Raw genomic sequence first — 18,570 nt, 5'->3', positions numbered from 1 at the left:
CTACCAATGATTTGCTTTCTAGGGTAAAGAAAACAAAGATATGCTCCAGAGTTTTATCAGATCATAATCCGGTTTGGATGGAGTTGGGAGTTGGGACGCAACCAAGAAGGTCTTGGAGATTGAATGAAAATTTATTTAGATATGAGAAATATATTAATGAATGTAAAAAATTGTTAACAGAATACTTTGTTTTTAATATGAATAAGGGTACATCTATGGAAATAGTATGGGATGCAAGTAAAGCGTATATGAGAGGAGCTTTAATAAATCTAAATAGATTACATAGACGTAAACAGGGGGGAAAGCGAATCGAACTGGAAGATGAAATTAGGAAGAAAGAGCAAGAGTTAATTTTAAAACCAGGAGATAAAAAGATTAAAGAAGCAATTACTTTATTAAAAGACCAATTTAATATGCTGATTTCAGACCAGGTAGCTACCAATCTGTTATATGCAAAACATAAAACTTTCTGTAATGCAAATAAATCTGGTAGATGGTTAGCATATTTGATTAAGAAAAAACAAAAATCTCGTAACGTAGCGAAATTACACTATAGAGGGAAGGAAGTGTATCAACAGGATGAGATTCAAAAGGTCTTTCGTGAATTTTTTATAGGATTGTACAAGGGTGATAAAATTCAAGGCCTAGATATAGATAGATACCTGGACAAAGAAAAAATACCCATAGTTAAAGATAAGCAGAGGGAAAGATTGAACCAACCAATAACTTTGGGGGAAATTCTACAGGTAATCAAACAGTTAAAGGCAGGGAAAGCTCCGGGTACAGATGGCTTGTCGGCGGCTTATTATAAAAATCTACAATTAGAAATGGTAGAACCTCTTATGGAATTATTTAATAAGATTCAAGTGGAAGGCAAGGTACCCCCATCTTGGAAGACAAGGGAAGAAGGCGGGGCTTAGCAGTGAGAAGACGGAGTTTCAGGCTATTCCTGAAATTCCTCTATTCCGAAGGATTTTTGGACGGGTTTTTTGGACCCTAGCTGTCCCGGAGACGACAGTGAAGGTGAGGGGAGACCCAGGACCTCAGAGACATTCGCAAAGTCTCTGGGGGGGGGTATTAACCCCTCGTGCCAATTCCTTTCTGGATTAGCTGCATGCTAACTGAAACTGCAGGTTGCCCCTAAGAATGGCAGAAGTGATGTCATCTGGTAAGCTGATTTTATTATTCAAGAGAGACTGTCCGCACTAAAAGTTTAAGCTAATTGAAACCAAAAAATAGAAGAATCTAGCGGCGAATTGGTCTTTTTTTAATGGATTTATGGCTGGTGGCTACTTTATTTCTTAAATGCTTCAAGGAACGCTTCGGCAGCCCTCCCCACTGACTCTTTCTAAGTGGATTGTAAAGTCAACTTTCTACTAATTAGCCCTTCACGATCTGACATTTTTATTACTTGGCTGTGTTTACGATCAGATAAGATTGCAGTTTCCAGCGTGTTTTTACTTGCAATTTCTAACTACGACACATCATGGCGTCTGAAAATACTTCTAAGGTCTCACTCCAGATTCTTTTTTCCGCATGTCGAGAGCTTTTTGACTCTTTTCAGAGATTGGAAAGAAAATTGGATCATCTGATTTTAAAATATGAAGGAAAAACTGAGATCGTTGAATGTTTGAATGTTCCTGAAATACAAATGGAAAATGTGAGAAATGGTGTCTGGTCTATCTCAGAGGAAGAAAGGAGGGGGGGAGCTATAAAGAAGATTCATTTAAAGAGACAGAGTGCAGGAGAAATGAAAACTCCACCCTTGAGAATTAAAGTCAATTTGAAGAGTTTTACAAGCCCGGGACAACATTATTATTTCATCACTGACATTCAGAGCCAAAAGATGTGAAGATATCTTTGTCTGGACTTGCTTATAAAAACATTTGGTAAATTTATCCAACGAATGGCAATTGGATTGAGAAAATTTTGCTGTTGGAGGGACACAGGCTGACAGATGGAAGAATACAACTTAAAATTAGTTAAATCTGATTACTTTAATTTGTAATAGATATAGCTGAATAATAATTGATATTGATGGTAATGTATATAATGTGGAATTGGCTGATAGATTGAAGAATACAATTGAAATCTAGCTAAACCTAATTGCTCTCTTTGTAACAGATATAGCTGAATAATAATTGATATTGATAGTAATGTATATAATGTGGAGTCGATATGATAAATAACAATTGGATATGAGAAAACATTTTTGGATTATACATAAAGAGTATTAATTACAATAATTATCACTATTATAAAAACTAAATAAAATACATACAATCAAATGTTAATCAATACTGGGAAAATGTTATGATATATGATATAATTAAATATTATGGATGTTCAGCTAAAATAGGATATGAGGATTTGATGTTAATAGAGGATTTTACAAGTAAGTAAATGAAATGTCAGCATGTGTTATGGATTAATTCTTTGGCAAGCTAAGGATGAAGGATGTTTAAATAACTATAGGTAATTAAAACTGGAGGTATAATGATGTTAATATGGTAAACATTTGAGTTAAGATATTTGAATTAATATGAGTTAATGGAAGGGAAGACAGCTTTTATATCCCTGATACCTAAAGAAGATCAAGATATTACTCAACCAAAAAATTATAGACCTATATCATTACTTAATGTAGATTATAAAATCTTTACCAAAATACTAGCGAATAGGTTAATGTTGGTTATCCAGCAATTGATTCATAATGATCAAACAGGTTTTATTCAAGAGAGACATATGAGAAGTAATGTAAGACTAATTGTTAATACACTAGAATATTTGGGAAAGAATAACCAAATCCCTGCTGTGCTCATATTTCGAGATACTGAGAAAGCCTTTGATCAAGTTAATTGGCAATTCCTGCTGAAAACATTGCAAAAAATGCAAATAGAACATTTCTTACAATCAATCAAAGCAATATATCAACATCAAACAGCTCAAATTATAGTTGATGGAAGTTTAACAGATTCTTTTCAAGTTGAAAAAGGTACAAGGCAGGGTTGTCCCTTGTCCCCATTATTGTTTATCATAACTTTGGAATTATTGTTGAATAAAATACGGGGTTCAGAGGACTTACAGGGAATTAAGATTAGGCAGCAAGAATATAGAGTGCGTGCTTTTGCAAATGATTTGGTTATAATATTAACCCAACTGCAGGAATCTAGTAAGATCTTAATAAATATGATTAATTAATATGGTCAAGTGTCAGGATTTAAAATAAATTTAGGGGAAACAAAGATATTAGCCAGAAATATGAATACTAAACAAAAGGAAGAACTAGAAGGAATGACAGGATGTGAAATAGTTAAAAAGGTCAAATATTTAGGAGTTCATATTTCAACTTCAAACAGGAAGCTATACAAGTATAATTATGAACCAATTTGGCATAGTATACAGACAGAGATGAAAAAATGGGAGAAATTATAGTTATCTTTGCTTGGAAGAATAGCAGCAGTGAAAATGAATATTTTACCTAAATTTTTATTTCTTTTCCAAATGTTACCAATACTTAAAAAAGATGTGAACCTGTTAGAATGGCAGAAGGGTATTAATAAATTTGTATGGGCAGGGAAGAAACCGAGAGTAAAACTAAAAATAATGCAAGATGTGCGCGAGAGGGGAGGTTTGAAATTACCCAATTTAAAATTATATTACAACGCAGTAGTTTTATCTGTAATTAGTGATTGGATTAATTTACCAAATGATAGAATACTTAATATCGAAGGGCATGATTTGGTATATGGGTGGCATGCTTACCTGTTATATAACAAAAAAGTGGACAAGAATTTTAAAAGTCATATTTTAAGGAATGCTCTACTGCGGGTCTGGAAAAAATATCAATAAAAATTAAATGATAAGATACCCATGTGGGCAATTCCCAGACATGCAATAGAAAATATGAACATAGTACAAAAACATGATGAAATTACTTACAGACAGCTTCTTACCCTAGAAAGGGGTGCATTACAACTAAAATCCTTCGATGAATTAAAAGAGGAAAAGGTAATCCAAACATGGTTTCAGTACGGGCAGCTACAGGCCAGATGGAAAATAGATCAAAAAATTGGTTTTATGCAAGTCGAGGATAATTTACTTAAACAAATAAGAGATCAAAGTCCAATGCATATAAAGAGATTATATAATGTATTAATAGAGATGGACTCGGAAACAGAATTAGTCAAAGACTATATGATAAAGTGGGCCCAAAATATTGAAGAACCAATAATGTTGGATACATGGGAAAGGATTTGGGTAAGAAATGTAAAATTTACACAAGCCCAAAACTTAAGAGAAAACTTTTACAAGATGTTTTATAGATGGCATTTAGATCCTAAAAAGTTGGCCTCTATGTATCCGAATTTACAACCTAAATGCTGGAGATGTGACTTTGTGGATGCTACATATTTTCATATATGGTGGACTTGCAAAAAGGTTAAGGCATTTTGGATAAAAATATGGTGGATTATGTTCTTTAAAAAAGGATAAAGTTCTTCCCCCCCCCCCCGCCGTTATTTTTGTTAGGTATAATTACTGATTGTACAGCTGTAGAGATTAATTTGATTTTGCACTTAATAACTGCAGCTAGATTGTTGGTGGCGCAATACTGGAAGAATGAAGATTTGCCTACTATCCAAGAATGGACATTGAAAGTCACAAACCTAGCCGAGATGGGTAAAATATCTGCATATCTTAAGGACTATTCAAACGAGAGATATAAACAAGACTGGAAAAAATGGATTGATTATACTCAAAATAAATATGGGACTAAGAAATTCCAGATAGCTTATGATTAAGATAAGGAATGATATAAATTGTTTAGAGTTAGCCTAGCAAGGAGGAGCTAAGTTCAATTTAAAGACGTTATTAATTTTCTACTCTCTTTTCAAATATATTTTAGACTATTTTTGTTAAAGACTTATACCGTGTATTGGTTCTGGGAAGTCAGGGGAGGGAAGGTTGGGGGGGTCATGGGGGGAGGGGGGAGGGAGGGAAGTATATTAGGCTTGAGGAGGGGTGTTAGGTTTTAAAGTAATATGATTGTACATGTATACTGTCTTTCTCTTATTTTTTAAAACAAAGATATGTTATGTATATTGAAATGGAAGTATAAATACCATCAACACAGAATGGAGTTTGCTCAGAAGCTGAAATACACCAAGTGAATGAGAGGAAGAGTGGGAAGCAGAGGAGAGAAGAAAGATAGGAAGAGAGGGATAGGAGAGAGGGCAAGGGGGGGAAGATGAAGAGAATAAGGAGGAGTGGAAAAGGGAGAGAGGAGAAGGAGAAAGGAAGGGGAAGTAGAGTAGAAAAGGATGATGGAGGGAAGAAAGGAGGTAGGGAGGGGGAGGAGAGAGGCAGAAGAAAGTGTTGGATAAGGCATAAATATGGTGTATGGAGAGCGGAAGAGCCAATAATTGGTTTTTATTTTTTATTTTTATTTTTCCGGGAGTTGATGGCAAGATGAACTGATGTAATTATTAATTAACACAACATGATATTGGCTATGTAATAGTATACATGTGATTATACGTTATGAAAATGGACAAAAGAGGAAGTGATAATATATAAAATAATATTAATATTAATCAACAACCTCTGTCAACCTCTGTCAGGGTTGACTCAGCCTTCCATCCTTCCGAGGTGGGTAAAATGAGGATCCGGATTGTTGTTGGGGGCAATATGCTGACTCTGTAAACCGCTTAGAGAGGGCTGAAAGCCCTATGAAGCGGTATATAAGTCTAACTGCTATTGCTATTGCTATTGTCTATCCCAGGACCTTAGGAGGGACTTGATAGGTAGACAGAAATTCAAAATCTAGTTTAAACATCTGGCTCTCTGTATAAAGAAAAATAATAATAAAGTCTGGCTAGTAGCAATAAAATACTTGGAGACAGCAGAATAGAAGAACCGGAGAAAAATCATAAAATGTAGAGATTTGAAAATAGAAGTAGAAGGCAAAAGAAAGCAAAGATAGTACCAATAGTAATAGGTGCCTAGGATGTAACTTCAATATATTCGGAGCACCATTTGAACACCACTGGCATTGATAAAGTCAACATCAGTCAATTACAAAAGGCATCTTTACTTGGAACAGCTTACATTCTGCAACGATATAATTAATATTATTAAACAACATCTGCCTGTCCCAGGTCCTTTGGAAGGACTCGATAATTGGACAAAAATGCCAAATCCAGTCTAAACATCTGCTTGAGTGTGTAACCATCAATATCATATTATTATGTCAAGGTTTAAAAAGATTTTGTGTACCCCCATCCTACTGCAGATTTCGTTAGAACAGTGTTTCTAACATTTTGCTACTGTTGTTGAAATAGTACAAAGAACCTAAATATACCATCTGAAGGCAAAGGTGACCACAAATCTCCACTGTATCATTCCTCCCCACCTTCAACATCACCATATTTTTAATGCAGGAGGAACAAAACAAGATTGATCCATATAAGATTGTAGCGTCTGTTCCTCGAGTCCAACTGGGATGAGCATTCCATAAAAACTTCACAGCCAAGTTCTTCTCTTTGAAAAAAAAAACTTCCTTTGATTTAAAATAGAAGCAGCTCTAGCAATCCTTAGTATGCAATATATCCCCTATAGCAAAATCTTCTAACCCGACACTTTCCAGATGTGTTGATACTCTAAAACCCAGAATCCCCAGCCAGTGTGACAAAAGCATGAAAGATGGGAATTCTGAGGGCTGCAGTTCCAATAATTTAGAAGCCATTAAATTGAGATAGGGTGCCTTAGAGTAGATAAAGCTTCTGAGACAACATGAAACAATAAATCAATTCATGCTTTTTTTTTCATTGCAATTCACGTTAGTTCAACAATTGACCCAGATTCAACTGCTTGGTCAGAATGAGTCAAGACTTACTAAAAAAAAATAGGGAAAGTAGTTGGGTGGTCTAGTTCATCAGGAGCCTTCTTCAAGCACTACTATTTTGGATTTACTCACCAACATAAGACAATTCCAGGAAACAGCAAATTTTATCTGGGTCTTACAAATGCCTACCCTCAGTGTGCAAGTCAGAATAAATTAAACTCAGCTGCTCAATAGGGCAGCAGAGGAGACTAAAACTCAAGAAAACCATTTAAAAATTGTGCAGTTTCTCCTCTACATGCATGAAACTATTTTCCAAAAGCATTAGGTGTTTTAGGCAAATATCAGGATGCTCTGTTTTGCTTTTTAACATTTTAACATTGCTCTCCTGAGCTGTTTTTAGGCTCATAGCTCTGAATGGTGAGGCTCTGCCTTCCCAGACAACTATCCTGTAGTGTTTCATAAACCTGCTCCTAGATATCTAAAACAACACTTTATTTAAGCGCTTTGCTCTAGGCATCCCACATTCCTAAGAATTATTACTTAAATATATTATAAAGAAACCTGTTCTATGTTAGGCATTAAGTACTAAGAGCACATCTACCTAAAGAATCATTTCATTTCTTATTTGGCAGCCTTGTCATTCCCTCCAAAAACAAGAATGTTTTTAAACAAAAGCAAGATTTTTATGGTGGCATTTTATTTAAAGAAATCTAAAACAGAGTGTGGCTTGGTGATGAATACTATTCAATTTCACTTCTATGAACTATTTAACGCTGTTATTTTTATCACCCACAAGTTGGTGGCTTTAATTTTTAACCTTTTCGGTGGAATACTTCATAGAATAGCAATGAATCACTGACACATATTGGCAATGAAATTCAGGCCTTACACCAGTTGCCGGGAAAGTACTTGGCTCCAGTTTTGTAGCATATATTATTCTTGCATATGCACTCACTTGTAAAATTATTTGATTACTGAAAGATTATTATTTTTTTTAGAAAGTTAAGCATCGATTTACACTTTGGATACTGAGTACCTTAGTCAGAATGTCTAACCTCTTCAGATCTGTAAGGCAGGCAAAATACATCATCTACTATTATACATATTTTGTCTAAGTATTAAAATGCTAAGTCCTAGGTGTCACATTTCATGTAGTGCAGCAAAGTTTCAGAATAAACTAAATATTCAACCCCTGAAGAGCTTACAATAACAGCAATTGAAATGTGCATTAAAAGTTAGTTTTACAGTATTTGCTAATGTCTTTTTAGGGCAATTTTTCCCCAAAGTAAACATGCAAAAAAACACAATTAAATTATTTTGCTTTTTGGATCAATTCTCATCTTGCTGCTATCCTGACATCTGTCACTACCTAGAATGTCCTTGAATATGAAAATCATTTGCTCAACTCTTGAAATATATTAATAATTGAGACTTATTTTACTGCTGTTTTTTTTGGTTAAGAAACTGCATAAACCCATCAAAGCCCCATTCAAACACAGCAGAAGAAAAACCAATCAAAATCAGCCAGCAACATCAAGCCTTGCAATATTTATGTTAATGCACCAATTGGCCAGATAGACTTTGCTTCATTACTTTGCAATGGTTTGAATAAGCTCTTGCAATTCATAAATAAAAAAAACACATGAAAACTGAGATGGCATAAATTGGTTTACAGTATTTCATACAGCAGCTTATTTCCCAGTAATCATCAGTGATGAATAATCATTTAATAAAACACAAATTAAACCACAGAAAAATGGGGAGAGCCTTTTTCCAGGTTAGCAGTGAAGTGTGTTGTGTAAATAAGGAAGTATTCAGACAGAATATGCCTTAACAATATAGAGAAGTTTGAGAAAACCTGGCAACTACTTTGCAAAAGTTATCAAATCCAACATAAAGATAGAATTGGAACAGAATTTAAATACAATGAGCTTTTACATATATGCTATGAATAGAGAAAATTTACTATTTCAGAAAGTTGTTTTCCTTAATGATTTTAATGCAAATGTATATATTTTTCAAAATATTCAAATCCTATCTTATCTTATCTTATCTTATCTTATTTTATCTTATCTATCTATCTATCTATCTATCTATCTATCTACCTACCTACCTACCTACCTACCTACCTACCTACCTACCTATCTATCTATTTTCTACCCGCTCTTTAACAGGCCAGGAATAATAATTTGCCTTTGTCCTTAAACATTTGGGTTAGTTGACATGAATAATGCCATCACTACCTATTGTGCTCACCCTTCCATCTTGGTTCGGAGATTTTTTTTTTAATTGCTAAAAGATCTGGCTTAACTTCAGGTTTCTTTACATTTATTCCACCATGCATTTCTTAGAATAATTTGTCTAATGACAAATTATGGAGAACATGAGCGCATGCCCACCCTTTTGTGCCATTCTGGTTTCTTTTTAGATTTTGCCGAACTGTTGATTTGTTCATATACCAATGTGGCTCTAATTGCTATTTATGAAGATTGTGCAAAACATTTGAAATTGGCATTTTGTAAGGTATATGACCATGAGTGAGCAGCTATTCGTTTTCTAAAACAGCTTTTTCTCTGATTTCCTGCATGGAGACAACTGGAAATGGTCTTCAAAAACCTTCCAACACTTTGTAGATGAGATGCTACTTTCATGACTGGGGAGAAGTCCTATACTCCCATTAACTTATTAGTGAAGTGTCGCTGTAGAATGCTCTGAACAGCATTACTACTTGCTTCTTTTCATATTGAATTTTGAGGATCCTGAATTCTCTAAAGTGGCAGTATATAATATTTTCTATGGCTTATCACACCCTCTGTTGTAGCTACTTTCAGATAATATATAGCTGCAATTAAATCTTTGTATACTGGCTACCAAAAGCTTCATTTCCTCCTTTTTATATTATAATGTGGTTATTTTGGTACTTATGGTACAGGAAGAATAATTAATTCTTCATAAAAACCCTTTTCTAATTTAATTAATATTATGTGACTCTATCTTTGTCTGCCTCCTCTCCCACAAGTATTCTGCAAATATCATTTGACAAATGTCTTTTTAGATTGCTCTTTAGTAGACATGGCAATAGCAGTAAGACATATAAACCGCTTCATAGTGATTTATAGCCCTTTCTAAGTGATTTACAGAGTTAGCATATTGCCCCAAACAATCTGGCTCATTTTACCGACCTTGGAATGATGGAAGGCTGAGTCAACCTTGAGCCGGTAAGAATCAAACTGCTGGCAATTGGCAGAATTAGCCTGTAATACTGCATTCTAACCACTGTGCCACCACTGTGCCACCATGACTCCTGTGCCACCACTGTGCCACCATGACCACTGTGCCACCATGACTCCTGCTATTCACAACTCAAAGTCAAAGTGTTCCTATTGCAATATCAAATTCTCAAGAAAGCATTCAAATATAGCATCTTTCTTCCAGCATTCTACCACAATGTACTATCATACCATGGGATACTTGCCCAAATGATCCCCCAGAGTGTCTATGTAGAAAGATAACTTGTAAAAAATAAAAGCTATAATCAGTTCTTCTGTCATGCTATCTTTCAAGACAAACTGAATTGTTAAAATCCATCCATAGCTATAATTCATTCAGAAACCATATGTTTCTGGAGAAGCTTGGAAGGAAAAACAATGAAGAATTGTCCATGTATTGCTACAATAGTGTTATCATCATATGATTTTAAATAACCAAATATTTAAAAACACTTTTAAATCAGGGTGGGCAATCTGTAGCTCTAGATATATTTGCAGCCCTGATGTTAATGTTTTGTAATCCAGTGTAATTTCAAAGCCACTTTGCAAGCAATAAGCTCTCTATGTAACTTCTCCCATCCTAGCAACAGTCAATGTAAGGCAGAAAGTGCAAGACTTGGGATTTGTCCAATTTAAACATGACCTCATCTATAAACATGACCTCACCTCAAGCAACCCACTCTCTCTTATGCATTTTTTAAACTTAATTTAATGCAGCCACAATAGAAACACGACAAAGGTGACTTTGGCATTTTGACTAATAAACTCCCAAACAAAATTAAGATTTTCCACGTTTGAAATTCAGATTAAAAAAACATAAGCTCTTTCTTCCTCTGAAAAGTGAAAAAGAAGCAATTTTGATAGAGATTTCTCCCATTTCTTACTGCTGACCATTCCTTCACAATTTAGATTTTTAAAAATCTGCACACAATGTCAAATCATATACTTTACATTGATTTATTTAATATTGATTTTAAGTTGCACACAGATATATAAACACGCAGCTATGTGTCTCTTTCTATCTCTATATGAAATAAAATGGTAATACAAGCAGCGTAGTTCAGTACATTGTTAAAATACTAAAACTACGGTATTCTCAATTCCAAATGAAATTGGAAGCAAACCAAGAAAAGGTTGGATAAAGTATATAGTGAGTTGAAGCTGGTCACCAGGCCAGAGTTCTCATAGTTACTATATGGGTCTACTTTGTTTTGCAGGGTATTATTAAGACCAAGACAGAACACACACAAAGAACTTGGAATGTGTAGAATTAGTCAAATAAATCAAATCAATATAAATCAATTGTACAGATATTTACTGGATAGCACAATAATTTAGACTAGGACTGAGTTATAACAAAGAGCAAATCTTAAATTTATGCAACTGAAAAATATCAAGCAGCTCTACTGTTTATCTATATCCCATCTTTATTATTTTTACAAATAATTCAAGTTGGTTAACATATTCAACACATCTTCCTTTTCCTAGTTTCCCCACAACAATAACTCTGTGAGGTGATTTGGACTGAGAGGGAATGACTGGCCAAGCTCACCCAGCTCACTTTCATGGTTAAGATAGCACTTGAACTCATGGTTTCATGCTTTCTAGCCTTACCAGTAGACCAAACTGACCCTCTATTTAAGTAATGCATGTAACTCCTATCCACAACTAACTCTTACTGTGTGCATTATACACCTACGCTTCTTTGAACTGCTTCAAGCAGTCTCTGAATTGCCTACAAAGATGAAACTGGACATTCTTACAAGTATGGATTCCAACAACAACTTACATTGTTTTTCCTATATGATATAGGAATAATTTTGAAAAATAAGGCTACTTATCACTATTGATCTCATAGAATGATGTGGCAGATCAATGGTTACAGGACCAGGTATGTGTAAAGTGATGCACAGTGAGGCAAACCCTTCTAACCTCACACATATACTGATAGAGGACTAAATGATTGTAACTATTTAGAAAAAAGATCTGGGGTCATAATGAATAATTAGTAGCTTTGAGAAAGTCAATTCAGTCAGAGGGATCCTTAGGAAAAGAACTCAAAATAAAGCTGTCAACTCTGTAATGCCTTTAAGCAGATCTACGGTATGTCAGACTTTGAAAAAACTCCATAGTTTTGATGGCCATATTTGAAAAAGGTTATAATAGATCTAGAGAAAATGTAAGAGAAGGCAGTGAAAACGAATTGAGGGAAATCAAACACTTGCCTTTAGGAGAATGCTAATGTATCTGAGAATGTTTAGAATATAAAAAGACATATAAGGAAACATTATCAATCATGCATGTCATGGAGAAATGGGGAAGGGGGGAATTTTCCAAACACAACAATCAATGGCTAGTGAAAGAAACTGGTTTAGAAAATATTTAAATAAGCAAAATAAAATATTTCTTCACACAGTGCATAATTAAGCTAAAGCGCTCATTACCACAAAAGACGGTCAGGTCCTGACTCCAAATGCAACCCAACTGGTTATTGATATCAGCTCGGTCTCTCCTTCTTCATTGTACCACTCCCATCCACTGCTGCCACCACCACCATCATTGGGCAGGTGCTTTTCAGACTGATCCAGGTCATCAAACCTGGGATCGGCTCAGAGACTTGACTGGACTAGGAGAGTATTCAATCTAAAATAATTTGTATTTCCCGTTGCCCAAGCAGAAAAGCCCACAAACATATCCTGAAACCAGAGGAGAGGGCGTGTGATTGCATGAGCCTAAACTGTCCAATCTCTGCTGGCCTAGTACCACCCCTGAGAGAGAATCAGTTTGTGAATGGTTGGTGAGGTGCATCAAATTGTATCAAACTGTATCCATACCAAATCCATGGTGGGATAAGCAAGAAAACAACAACAACCCAATACATGTATGGCTGTTCAAAGCTGTGTTTTAAGATGGGTGGCCATATAAATCTTTTTAAAAACTATTTTAATGATGGGATAGCTAAATGTAATTGAAGTCTTCCTCAGTATGAGCATTCTAAAGCAGAAAAAGGGGGCTGCCAGGGCACCTATCCCCAGTTTTAAAGAAATAACCCTTTTCTTCTTAATTACATCAAACAATTACGGTAATGACTCTAATTCATTCCTTAACTCCCTCCAAGACATGACCTTAGGCAAAAAGGCCAGAGAGAAAACTGGCAACTAAGAAGCTGATGAATTTACTTTTTAATTAAAAAAAGGAAATAAATAGGTGTAATTTTAAATTAAAAGGGAAATCATAATAGAAATTAAATGATCACCTGCTACCCAGAAAAAGAAATAAAAGTTTCCTCATCCAAGACATTAAAATATATCACCAGTCACATTCAACTCAATGCAAATGCACTAAGTAGTATAAAGGACCAAAGTGCATTTCAGCAACCAGCTAAATTGTCTACACAACATTCTTTAAATTTTCCACATCTTTTGGACTAGTAATTCACCATCAAGAATATTGCCAAGGAATTTATTTTAAAAAATAGGATTGCCCTATGAAGATTTTTGAGAACATATGTTACTGCTGCATCCCTTCAGAAATATCTTTTATTTTTCGTTGCTAGATATTATCTTCTACTGAACTATTTTTATGTTAGCCTTCTTTTTAGCAGATAAAATATATGATCCAAGGCTCTATAGAAAACACATTGAAGACTTTTCCTTTTTTCCCCCCTCCCAATTTGGAATTCAGCAACTTAGCAACTATACCATTAGAACGATTATGACATTCGGGACTTTTTCATTAAGAGAAGAAGCAACTAAAAGAAAGAAGAAAGACATGGAAAGATTAAGTGGGAGAGAAAAAATAAATGGATTAAAAAAAAGGAATGGGTAAAGCATTATTTCCCACTGCCCCATTAATAAACTTGCAGAGCATTATCTAGTGGAATAATGAGGAGCTCAGAGAAGTGGAAAAGAATTGAACTATTGAATTTACTGTAAACTCTGATATGAGGGAGTCCCTGGTGCTCTCTGACACTTGGTTGTTTTCTAGCAGACTTTTCATTATTCAAATAACTGTATCATCAGTGCAAATTCAGACAGGCGGAATAGTTCTGATTGTTTTTAAAGAAGCCTGGAGAAACATACAATCAGGATGGCAATCTGCTGTCACAGAAACAAAGAATTACCATATTTTTCAGAGTATCAGACACTCCGAAGTATAAGACGCACCTAGCTTTTGGGGAGGAAAACAAGAAAAAAAATCTGCCTCTCCCTCGGCCTCCTAGCAATTTGCCTCTTGCAGCAAACAGCAAACAGTCCATTTCAGTTTCAGTACAGCCTGATTAACACAAGCAGTTGATTGTCGGGCCTCCCAAGGATTGCCATAGCCTATTGTTGCCTCTGCACACCCATTTTTGGCTTCCACATCCCATTTTAAGCCGCACAGTCCATTTTCAACCCCCGCACACCCTGTTTTCCACCCATTCCGGGTGGCAGGGATTAGAATGGGCGGAAAATGGGGTGCGTGGAAACCAAAAATGGGATGTGGAGGCTGAAAATGGGGCGTGCAGAGGTGGCCATAGGTAATGGCAATTCCTGCAGCCTGAAACAGCTGATCCTTGGGAGGCCAATCCAACCAACAATCAGCTGCTTGTGCTAATCAGGCTATGCTGAAACTGAAACAGGCTGTTTGCTGTTTGCTGCAAGGAGGCAAATTGCTGTGAGGCAGACGCCAAAGTGTGGGCGAGGCTACATTCACTATATAAGAGCATCCAAATTTTCACCCTGTTTTAGTGGGAAAATGTGCATCTTATACTCTGAAAAATATGGTAACTACTCCAGAACAATAACAGGAGATGGATATTGCTCTTATGGTTCTCCATTTCCGTGGGCCTGTGTTGAAAACCAAAGGTTAAATTACATAGATTTTGGTCTTATAAATATGATCTATCTAAAGTTGTTACAAATATTACAAAAGATAAAGCTGATGTCTCAAATGTTCTTGCTTTTTTTCTTAAAGGATTTCAAGGGCATTTAAAAATGTGCTTTGCTGAAAATAATGCATTATTCACAATATTTATAATGCTGGTTATTTTTGAGAATTCTGAGATTAAAGGAGACAGGAGTGGGTTAATAATAAAGACACATAGCAAAATCATAGCTTCCAGGCCAGTGTTTTGAACACAAACCAGAGAGGGGGAAAATCAAGCAATAATTTAAAATGTATTGAAGGAAGTAGATCTCAAGATACCTAATGTGCCAAAAATTGATTGAACTTTCTTAGTGTCCATGTGCATAAATGCAGATTATTTCTGTTTAAAAAGATTGTATATGTTGCTTGACCATTGTTTTTTTTCTGCTAGAGGGAACAACTAGGAAAGTCATGTAACCTCAAACCTAGGTTTGTTTAGTATTATAGCTGAGGTGGGGTACTTCTTCTTAACTATCTAGAGAACCTTGATTTATGTTTCTAGATTGTGAAACAATGAGGGAGCTGAGATTAAAAGCTGAATTAACAAAACTAAGGAGGAATGATAGGCCAGAACACACCAATTTATTTCTGACATCAAGAAAAATAACTGAATTAGCATGTTAGATTAATTTTGACCCAGCTGATTAGATAGAAATATTATCAATGCTCATTCTGAACTATCTATACTCATCTTATTTTTGTTGCCTGCATCATTCAGGTTAACTTTTTTACATAAATACCATTCTACTCACAAGCTCTGAGAAAGAACACTTATGATAAAGGTGTTTATCATTTTACAATAAACACAGTATAAAATGATGGTGCATTGTAAAAGAACTGCCACATTCCAAATGGAAATGTAGTTATATTAACTATAATATTTATATAAAAACATTAAATAGATCTGCCAACAGAGTTTCCATTAAAGAGTGACAGTTTCATATTATTATTAAATGAAAGAAAAAGAGGTTTCCTTCTCTGATACTCATTTCACAATAGTATTTTGCAAACCTTACACTTGCAATTATTTACATATTGTGATATAAATTTGTGAACTATAAAGAAAATCTGCTCTAAATGTTCTTCAAGAAAGAAGGTAAAGGATATTTGCATAAGTACTGGTAAATGTATGAATACTGTTAACAAATATTAATCTGACAAAGGAAAGAAAATATGTATCTTACAGGAAATATTTTCTGATGAACGTTTTAAAAAAAACCTCACCTTTCTGCTGGAAATCTTCTCTAGCAATTTTAGGACATCTTGTCTCCTGTGTTCTTTGGAGAACAGGAAATCTCTCAAAGATGCTAGATCGTTTTGGAAAGAAACCTGTGAGTTCAGGTGGGCTCCTCTGAATTTCAGCATTGTCGCTGCTGTTACTGACAGTGATTTTAAAAGACATTTGGGAATTCAAGAAAGTGTGCCACTGTTGGAAAAGTTGACTTGGAGTAGCTTCTTCATAGGAATAACGTGACATTTGTCATGGACTTCAGAGAATGCTGTGCTACTGTTGGATTTCTACTACCTCATCATGCATAGTGTGTAACATGCCTCTTCAAGACGGACCCTTCCAAATCTCTTATATTGAGGAGTGCACAAAACAGCAAAATACAGAGCAATGAAATCTGTCAATAAATGGGAAATAAATTAGAAGCAGCCTTTTACTGACTGAACTCATACTTTTAAACTTGCCACTCATTGCTGCAAGAGAAAGGTGACCACAAAGAAATGGGTTTTTAAGCTAGAAGATAAATTGGTTGATTGGTTTTAATTTTAAACTACTTGCTGCAAAATTATTAACATCAGAAAACTGGAAAGTAACACATTTTTGTAGCACAGTAACCCTTATTGACTTCAAACAGAGCAGTTGCCCTAGTTCCACTGCAATTCAAACAAGCTGTCCTATAAAATTTTAAAGTCAAATTACTATATTGTAGCATCAGCTTCTCTGGTCAAACCCAGATGGTTTGCCTTGCGATCCTGGATTTAACTCTATTCATTAACTGGTGTAATAACCCAAACAACTCTAAAGAAGAGTTGCATTAGAAGAATATTCTGTTTATTTTGTTAATGTAACTTGCTATTCATTATGTAAAGTACAAACTTAGCAAGAGATTCATTGAACTATGTAACCATCCCTCTATTCCAGCATGTTATGATTTCTCTTCCTTAGATGCAGAAAATGAAGAGATTATTCATTGGTTCAAGCTGTGTCTTCGGTAATTAATTGCAATTACTAGGAAAGGCACGATTTTAAACACAAAGTAGCTAAACAAGTATGCCATGAGTTATAACTTACATTATTAAGTGGCAGGATTTAACACCACCATCCAGCATAATTCAGCAACCTAACAGCTTCCTTCCATTTCCTGATGATTTACGACAAGAGCTTTCTAATCAGATGCACCACAAAAAAAAAAGAATTTCCCCTAAATTTAAAACTCCAAACGGATGAATCAGTCGGTGTCTTGACCAGCTATAGCTTTCTACCACTATTCAACTAATCCCCAATATAATCTAAATTAAAAGTCTGTTTATAGAGAACAATACTACCAACCCAAAACCTGGGGTTTTCCAAAGAAAATAATTGCAGTTGGATATTTGCAGCCAGAAGAAAGTTTAAAGAGATTCTGTGGGTTTTCTTTCTTTTTTTTTAACAGGACAATCTAACTTTTTTCCCCTTTCAGGAAAAAAAAAAAGAGCGGGTGTAGGATTTGGATGCTTCGATCCTGCCGGTTCCTTCCTCAACCTTCACTAATCAGGCTAAATTGCAACAAAAGGATGTAAGCAATATAAAATCCCCACTGTTGGTGCAAGACGATTAGCGAAGAGAAAGATGGCTTCACCCTTCCCGAATAGCAGAACTGCCTACATCTTCGTCTTTTATCTTCACTGTCTTAAGTCGATTAAACGAAGCCTTCTAACAGAAACCGAAAGCTTTTTATCATTCAGGAACCAGGCTGGCCTAATAACGTAGTAGCTAGCCGGGTATCATAAAACAGATGTTCCGCCAATATTTAAAACCCAGCGCCTCCAATCCAGCCGGGTAGGATACTTTCCCCTTAGGAGAATAGCGGAACTGGGATTTCTCTCATCTAATCAGTTGCAACACCAAGAAATTGGGAAAGCCGCCCAAACACCCGTGCCCTGCAGGTGAGAAAGCGAGTCCGCCTCTCGCTCAAGAGAACTACTACAGGGTTGCTCTTGCCCGGGTCTACACGCACACAAACACACACACATTACCCAAGGCAACGACGCTGGCACATAGTATCACTTCGCGCGAGCGCTCCCGAGTTCAATCTGTGGCGCGAGCCGGCCGGCCCCTCGCTTAACCTCAACTCGCCCGTCGCCCAGTGCTTCTCCCGCGCCGCCAAACTCCGGGTTAAAGCAACCTGGCGATTGCCCTTCCGAAGAGCCGGTGGCTGAGCAAAACCCGGCCCCTGAGCCAGATTGGGCGGCGAGAGGAGCCGCCGAGGGACCCGCCTCCTCGGTGCGAGCCGGAGAGTGAGCGTGCAAAAGGGGCAGGCACGTGTGCAAAGTGTGGCGCCC

General features: G+C 35.9%; 1 protein-coding gene across 1 annotated transcript in view; it reads right to left on the bottom strand.

Moving 5' to 3' along the window:
• GLIS1 (GLIS family zinc finger 1) overlaps positions 1-18,321 on the bottom strand; it is a 290,507-nt gene extending 272,186 nt beyond the window's left edge. The window contains exons 1-3 of the mRNA XM_087719642.1: positions 18,265-18,321; positions 17,321-17,414; positions 16,246-16,646 (exon numbers count right to left, since the gene is read on the bottom strand). Of these exons, the coding sequence (XP_087575768.1) occupies positions 16,246-16,498 (253 nt within the window). The 5' untranslated portion in view covers positions 16,499-16,646; positions 17,321-17,414; positions 18,265-18,321. The remainder of the gene's footprint in view (positions 1-16,245; positions 16,647-17,320; positions 17,415-18,264) is intronic.
• Positions 18,322-18,570: the final 249 nt, after the last annotated feature.

This window comes from Thamnophis sirtalis, unplaced genomic scaffold (genome assembly GCF_051295495.1).
Source record: "Thamnophis sirtalis isolate CommonGarterSnake01/CBP01778 unplaced genomic scaffold, rThaSir2_p1.2 scaffold_7, whole genome shotgun sequence".
Classification (NCBI taxonomy): domain Eukaryota; kingdom Metazoa; phylum Chordata; class Lepidosauria; order Squamata; family Natricidae; genus Thamnophis; species Thamnophis sirtalis.
Note: the sequence above shows the minus strand (reverse complement) of the source record. Positions and strands in the feature narration are given on the sequence as shown.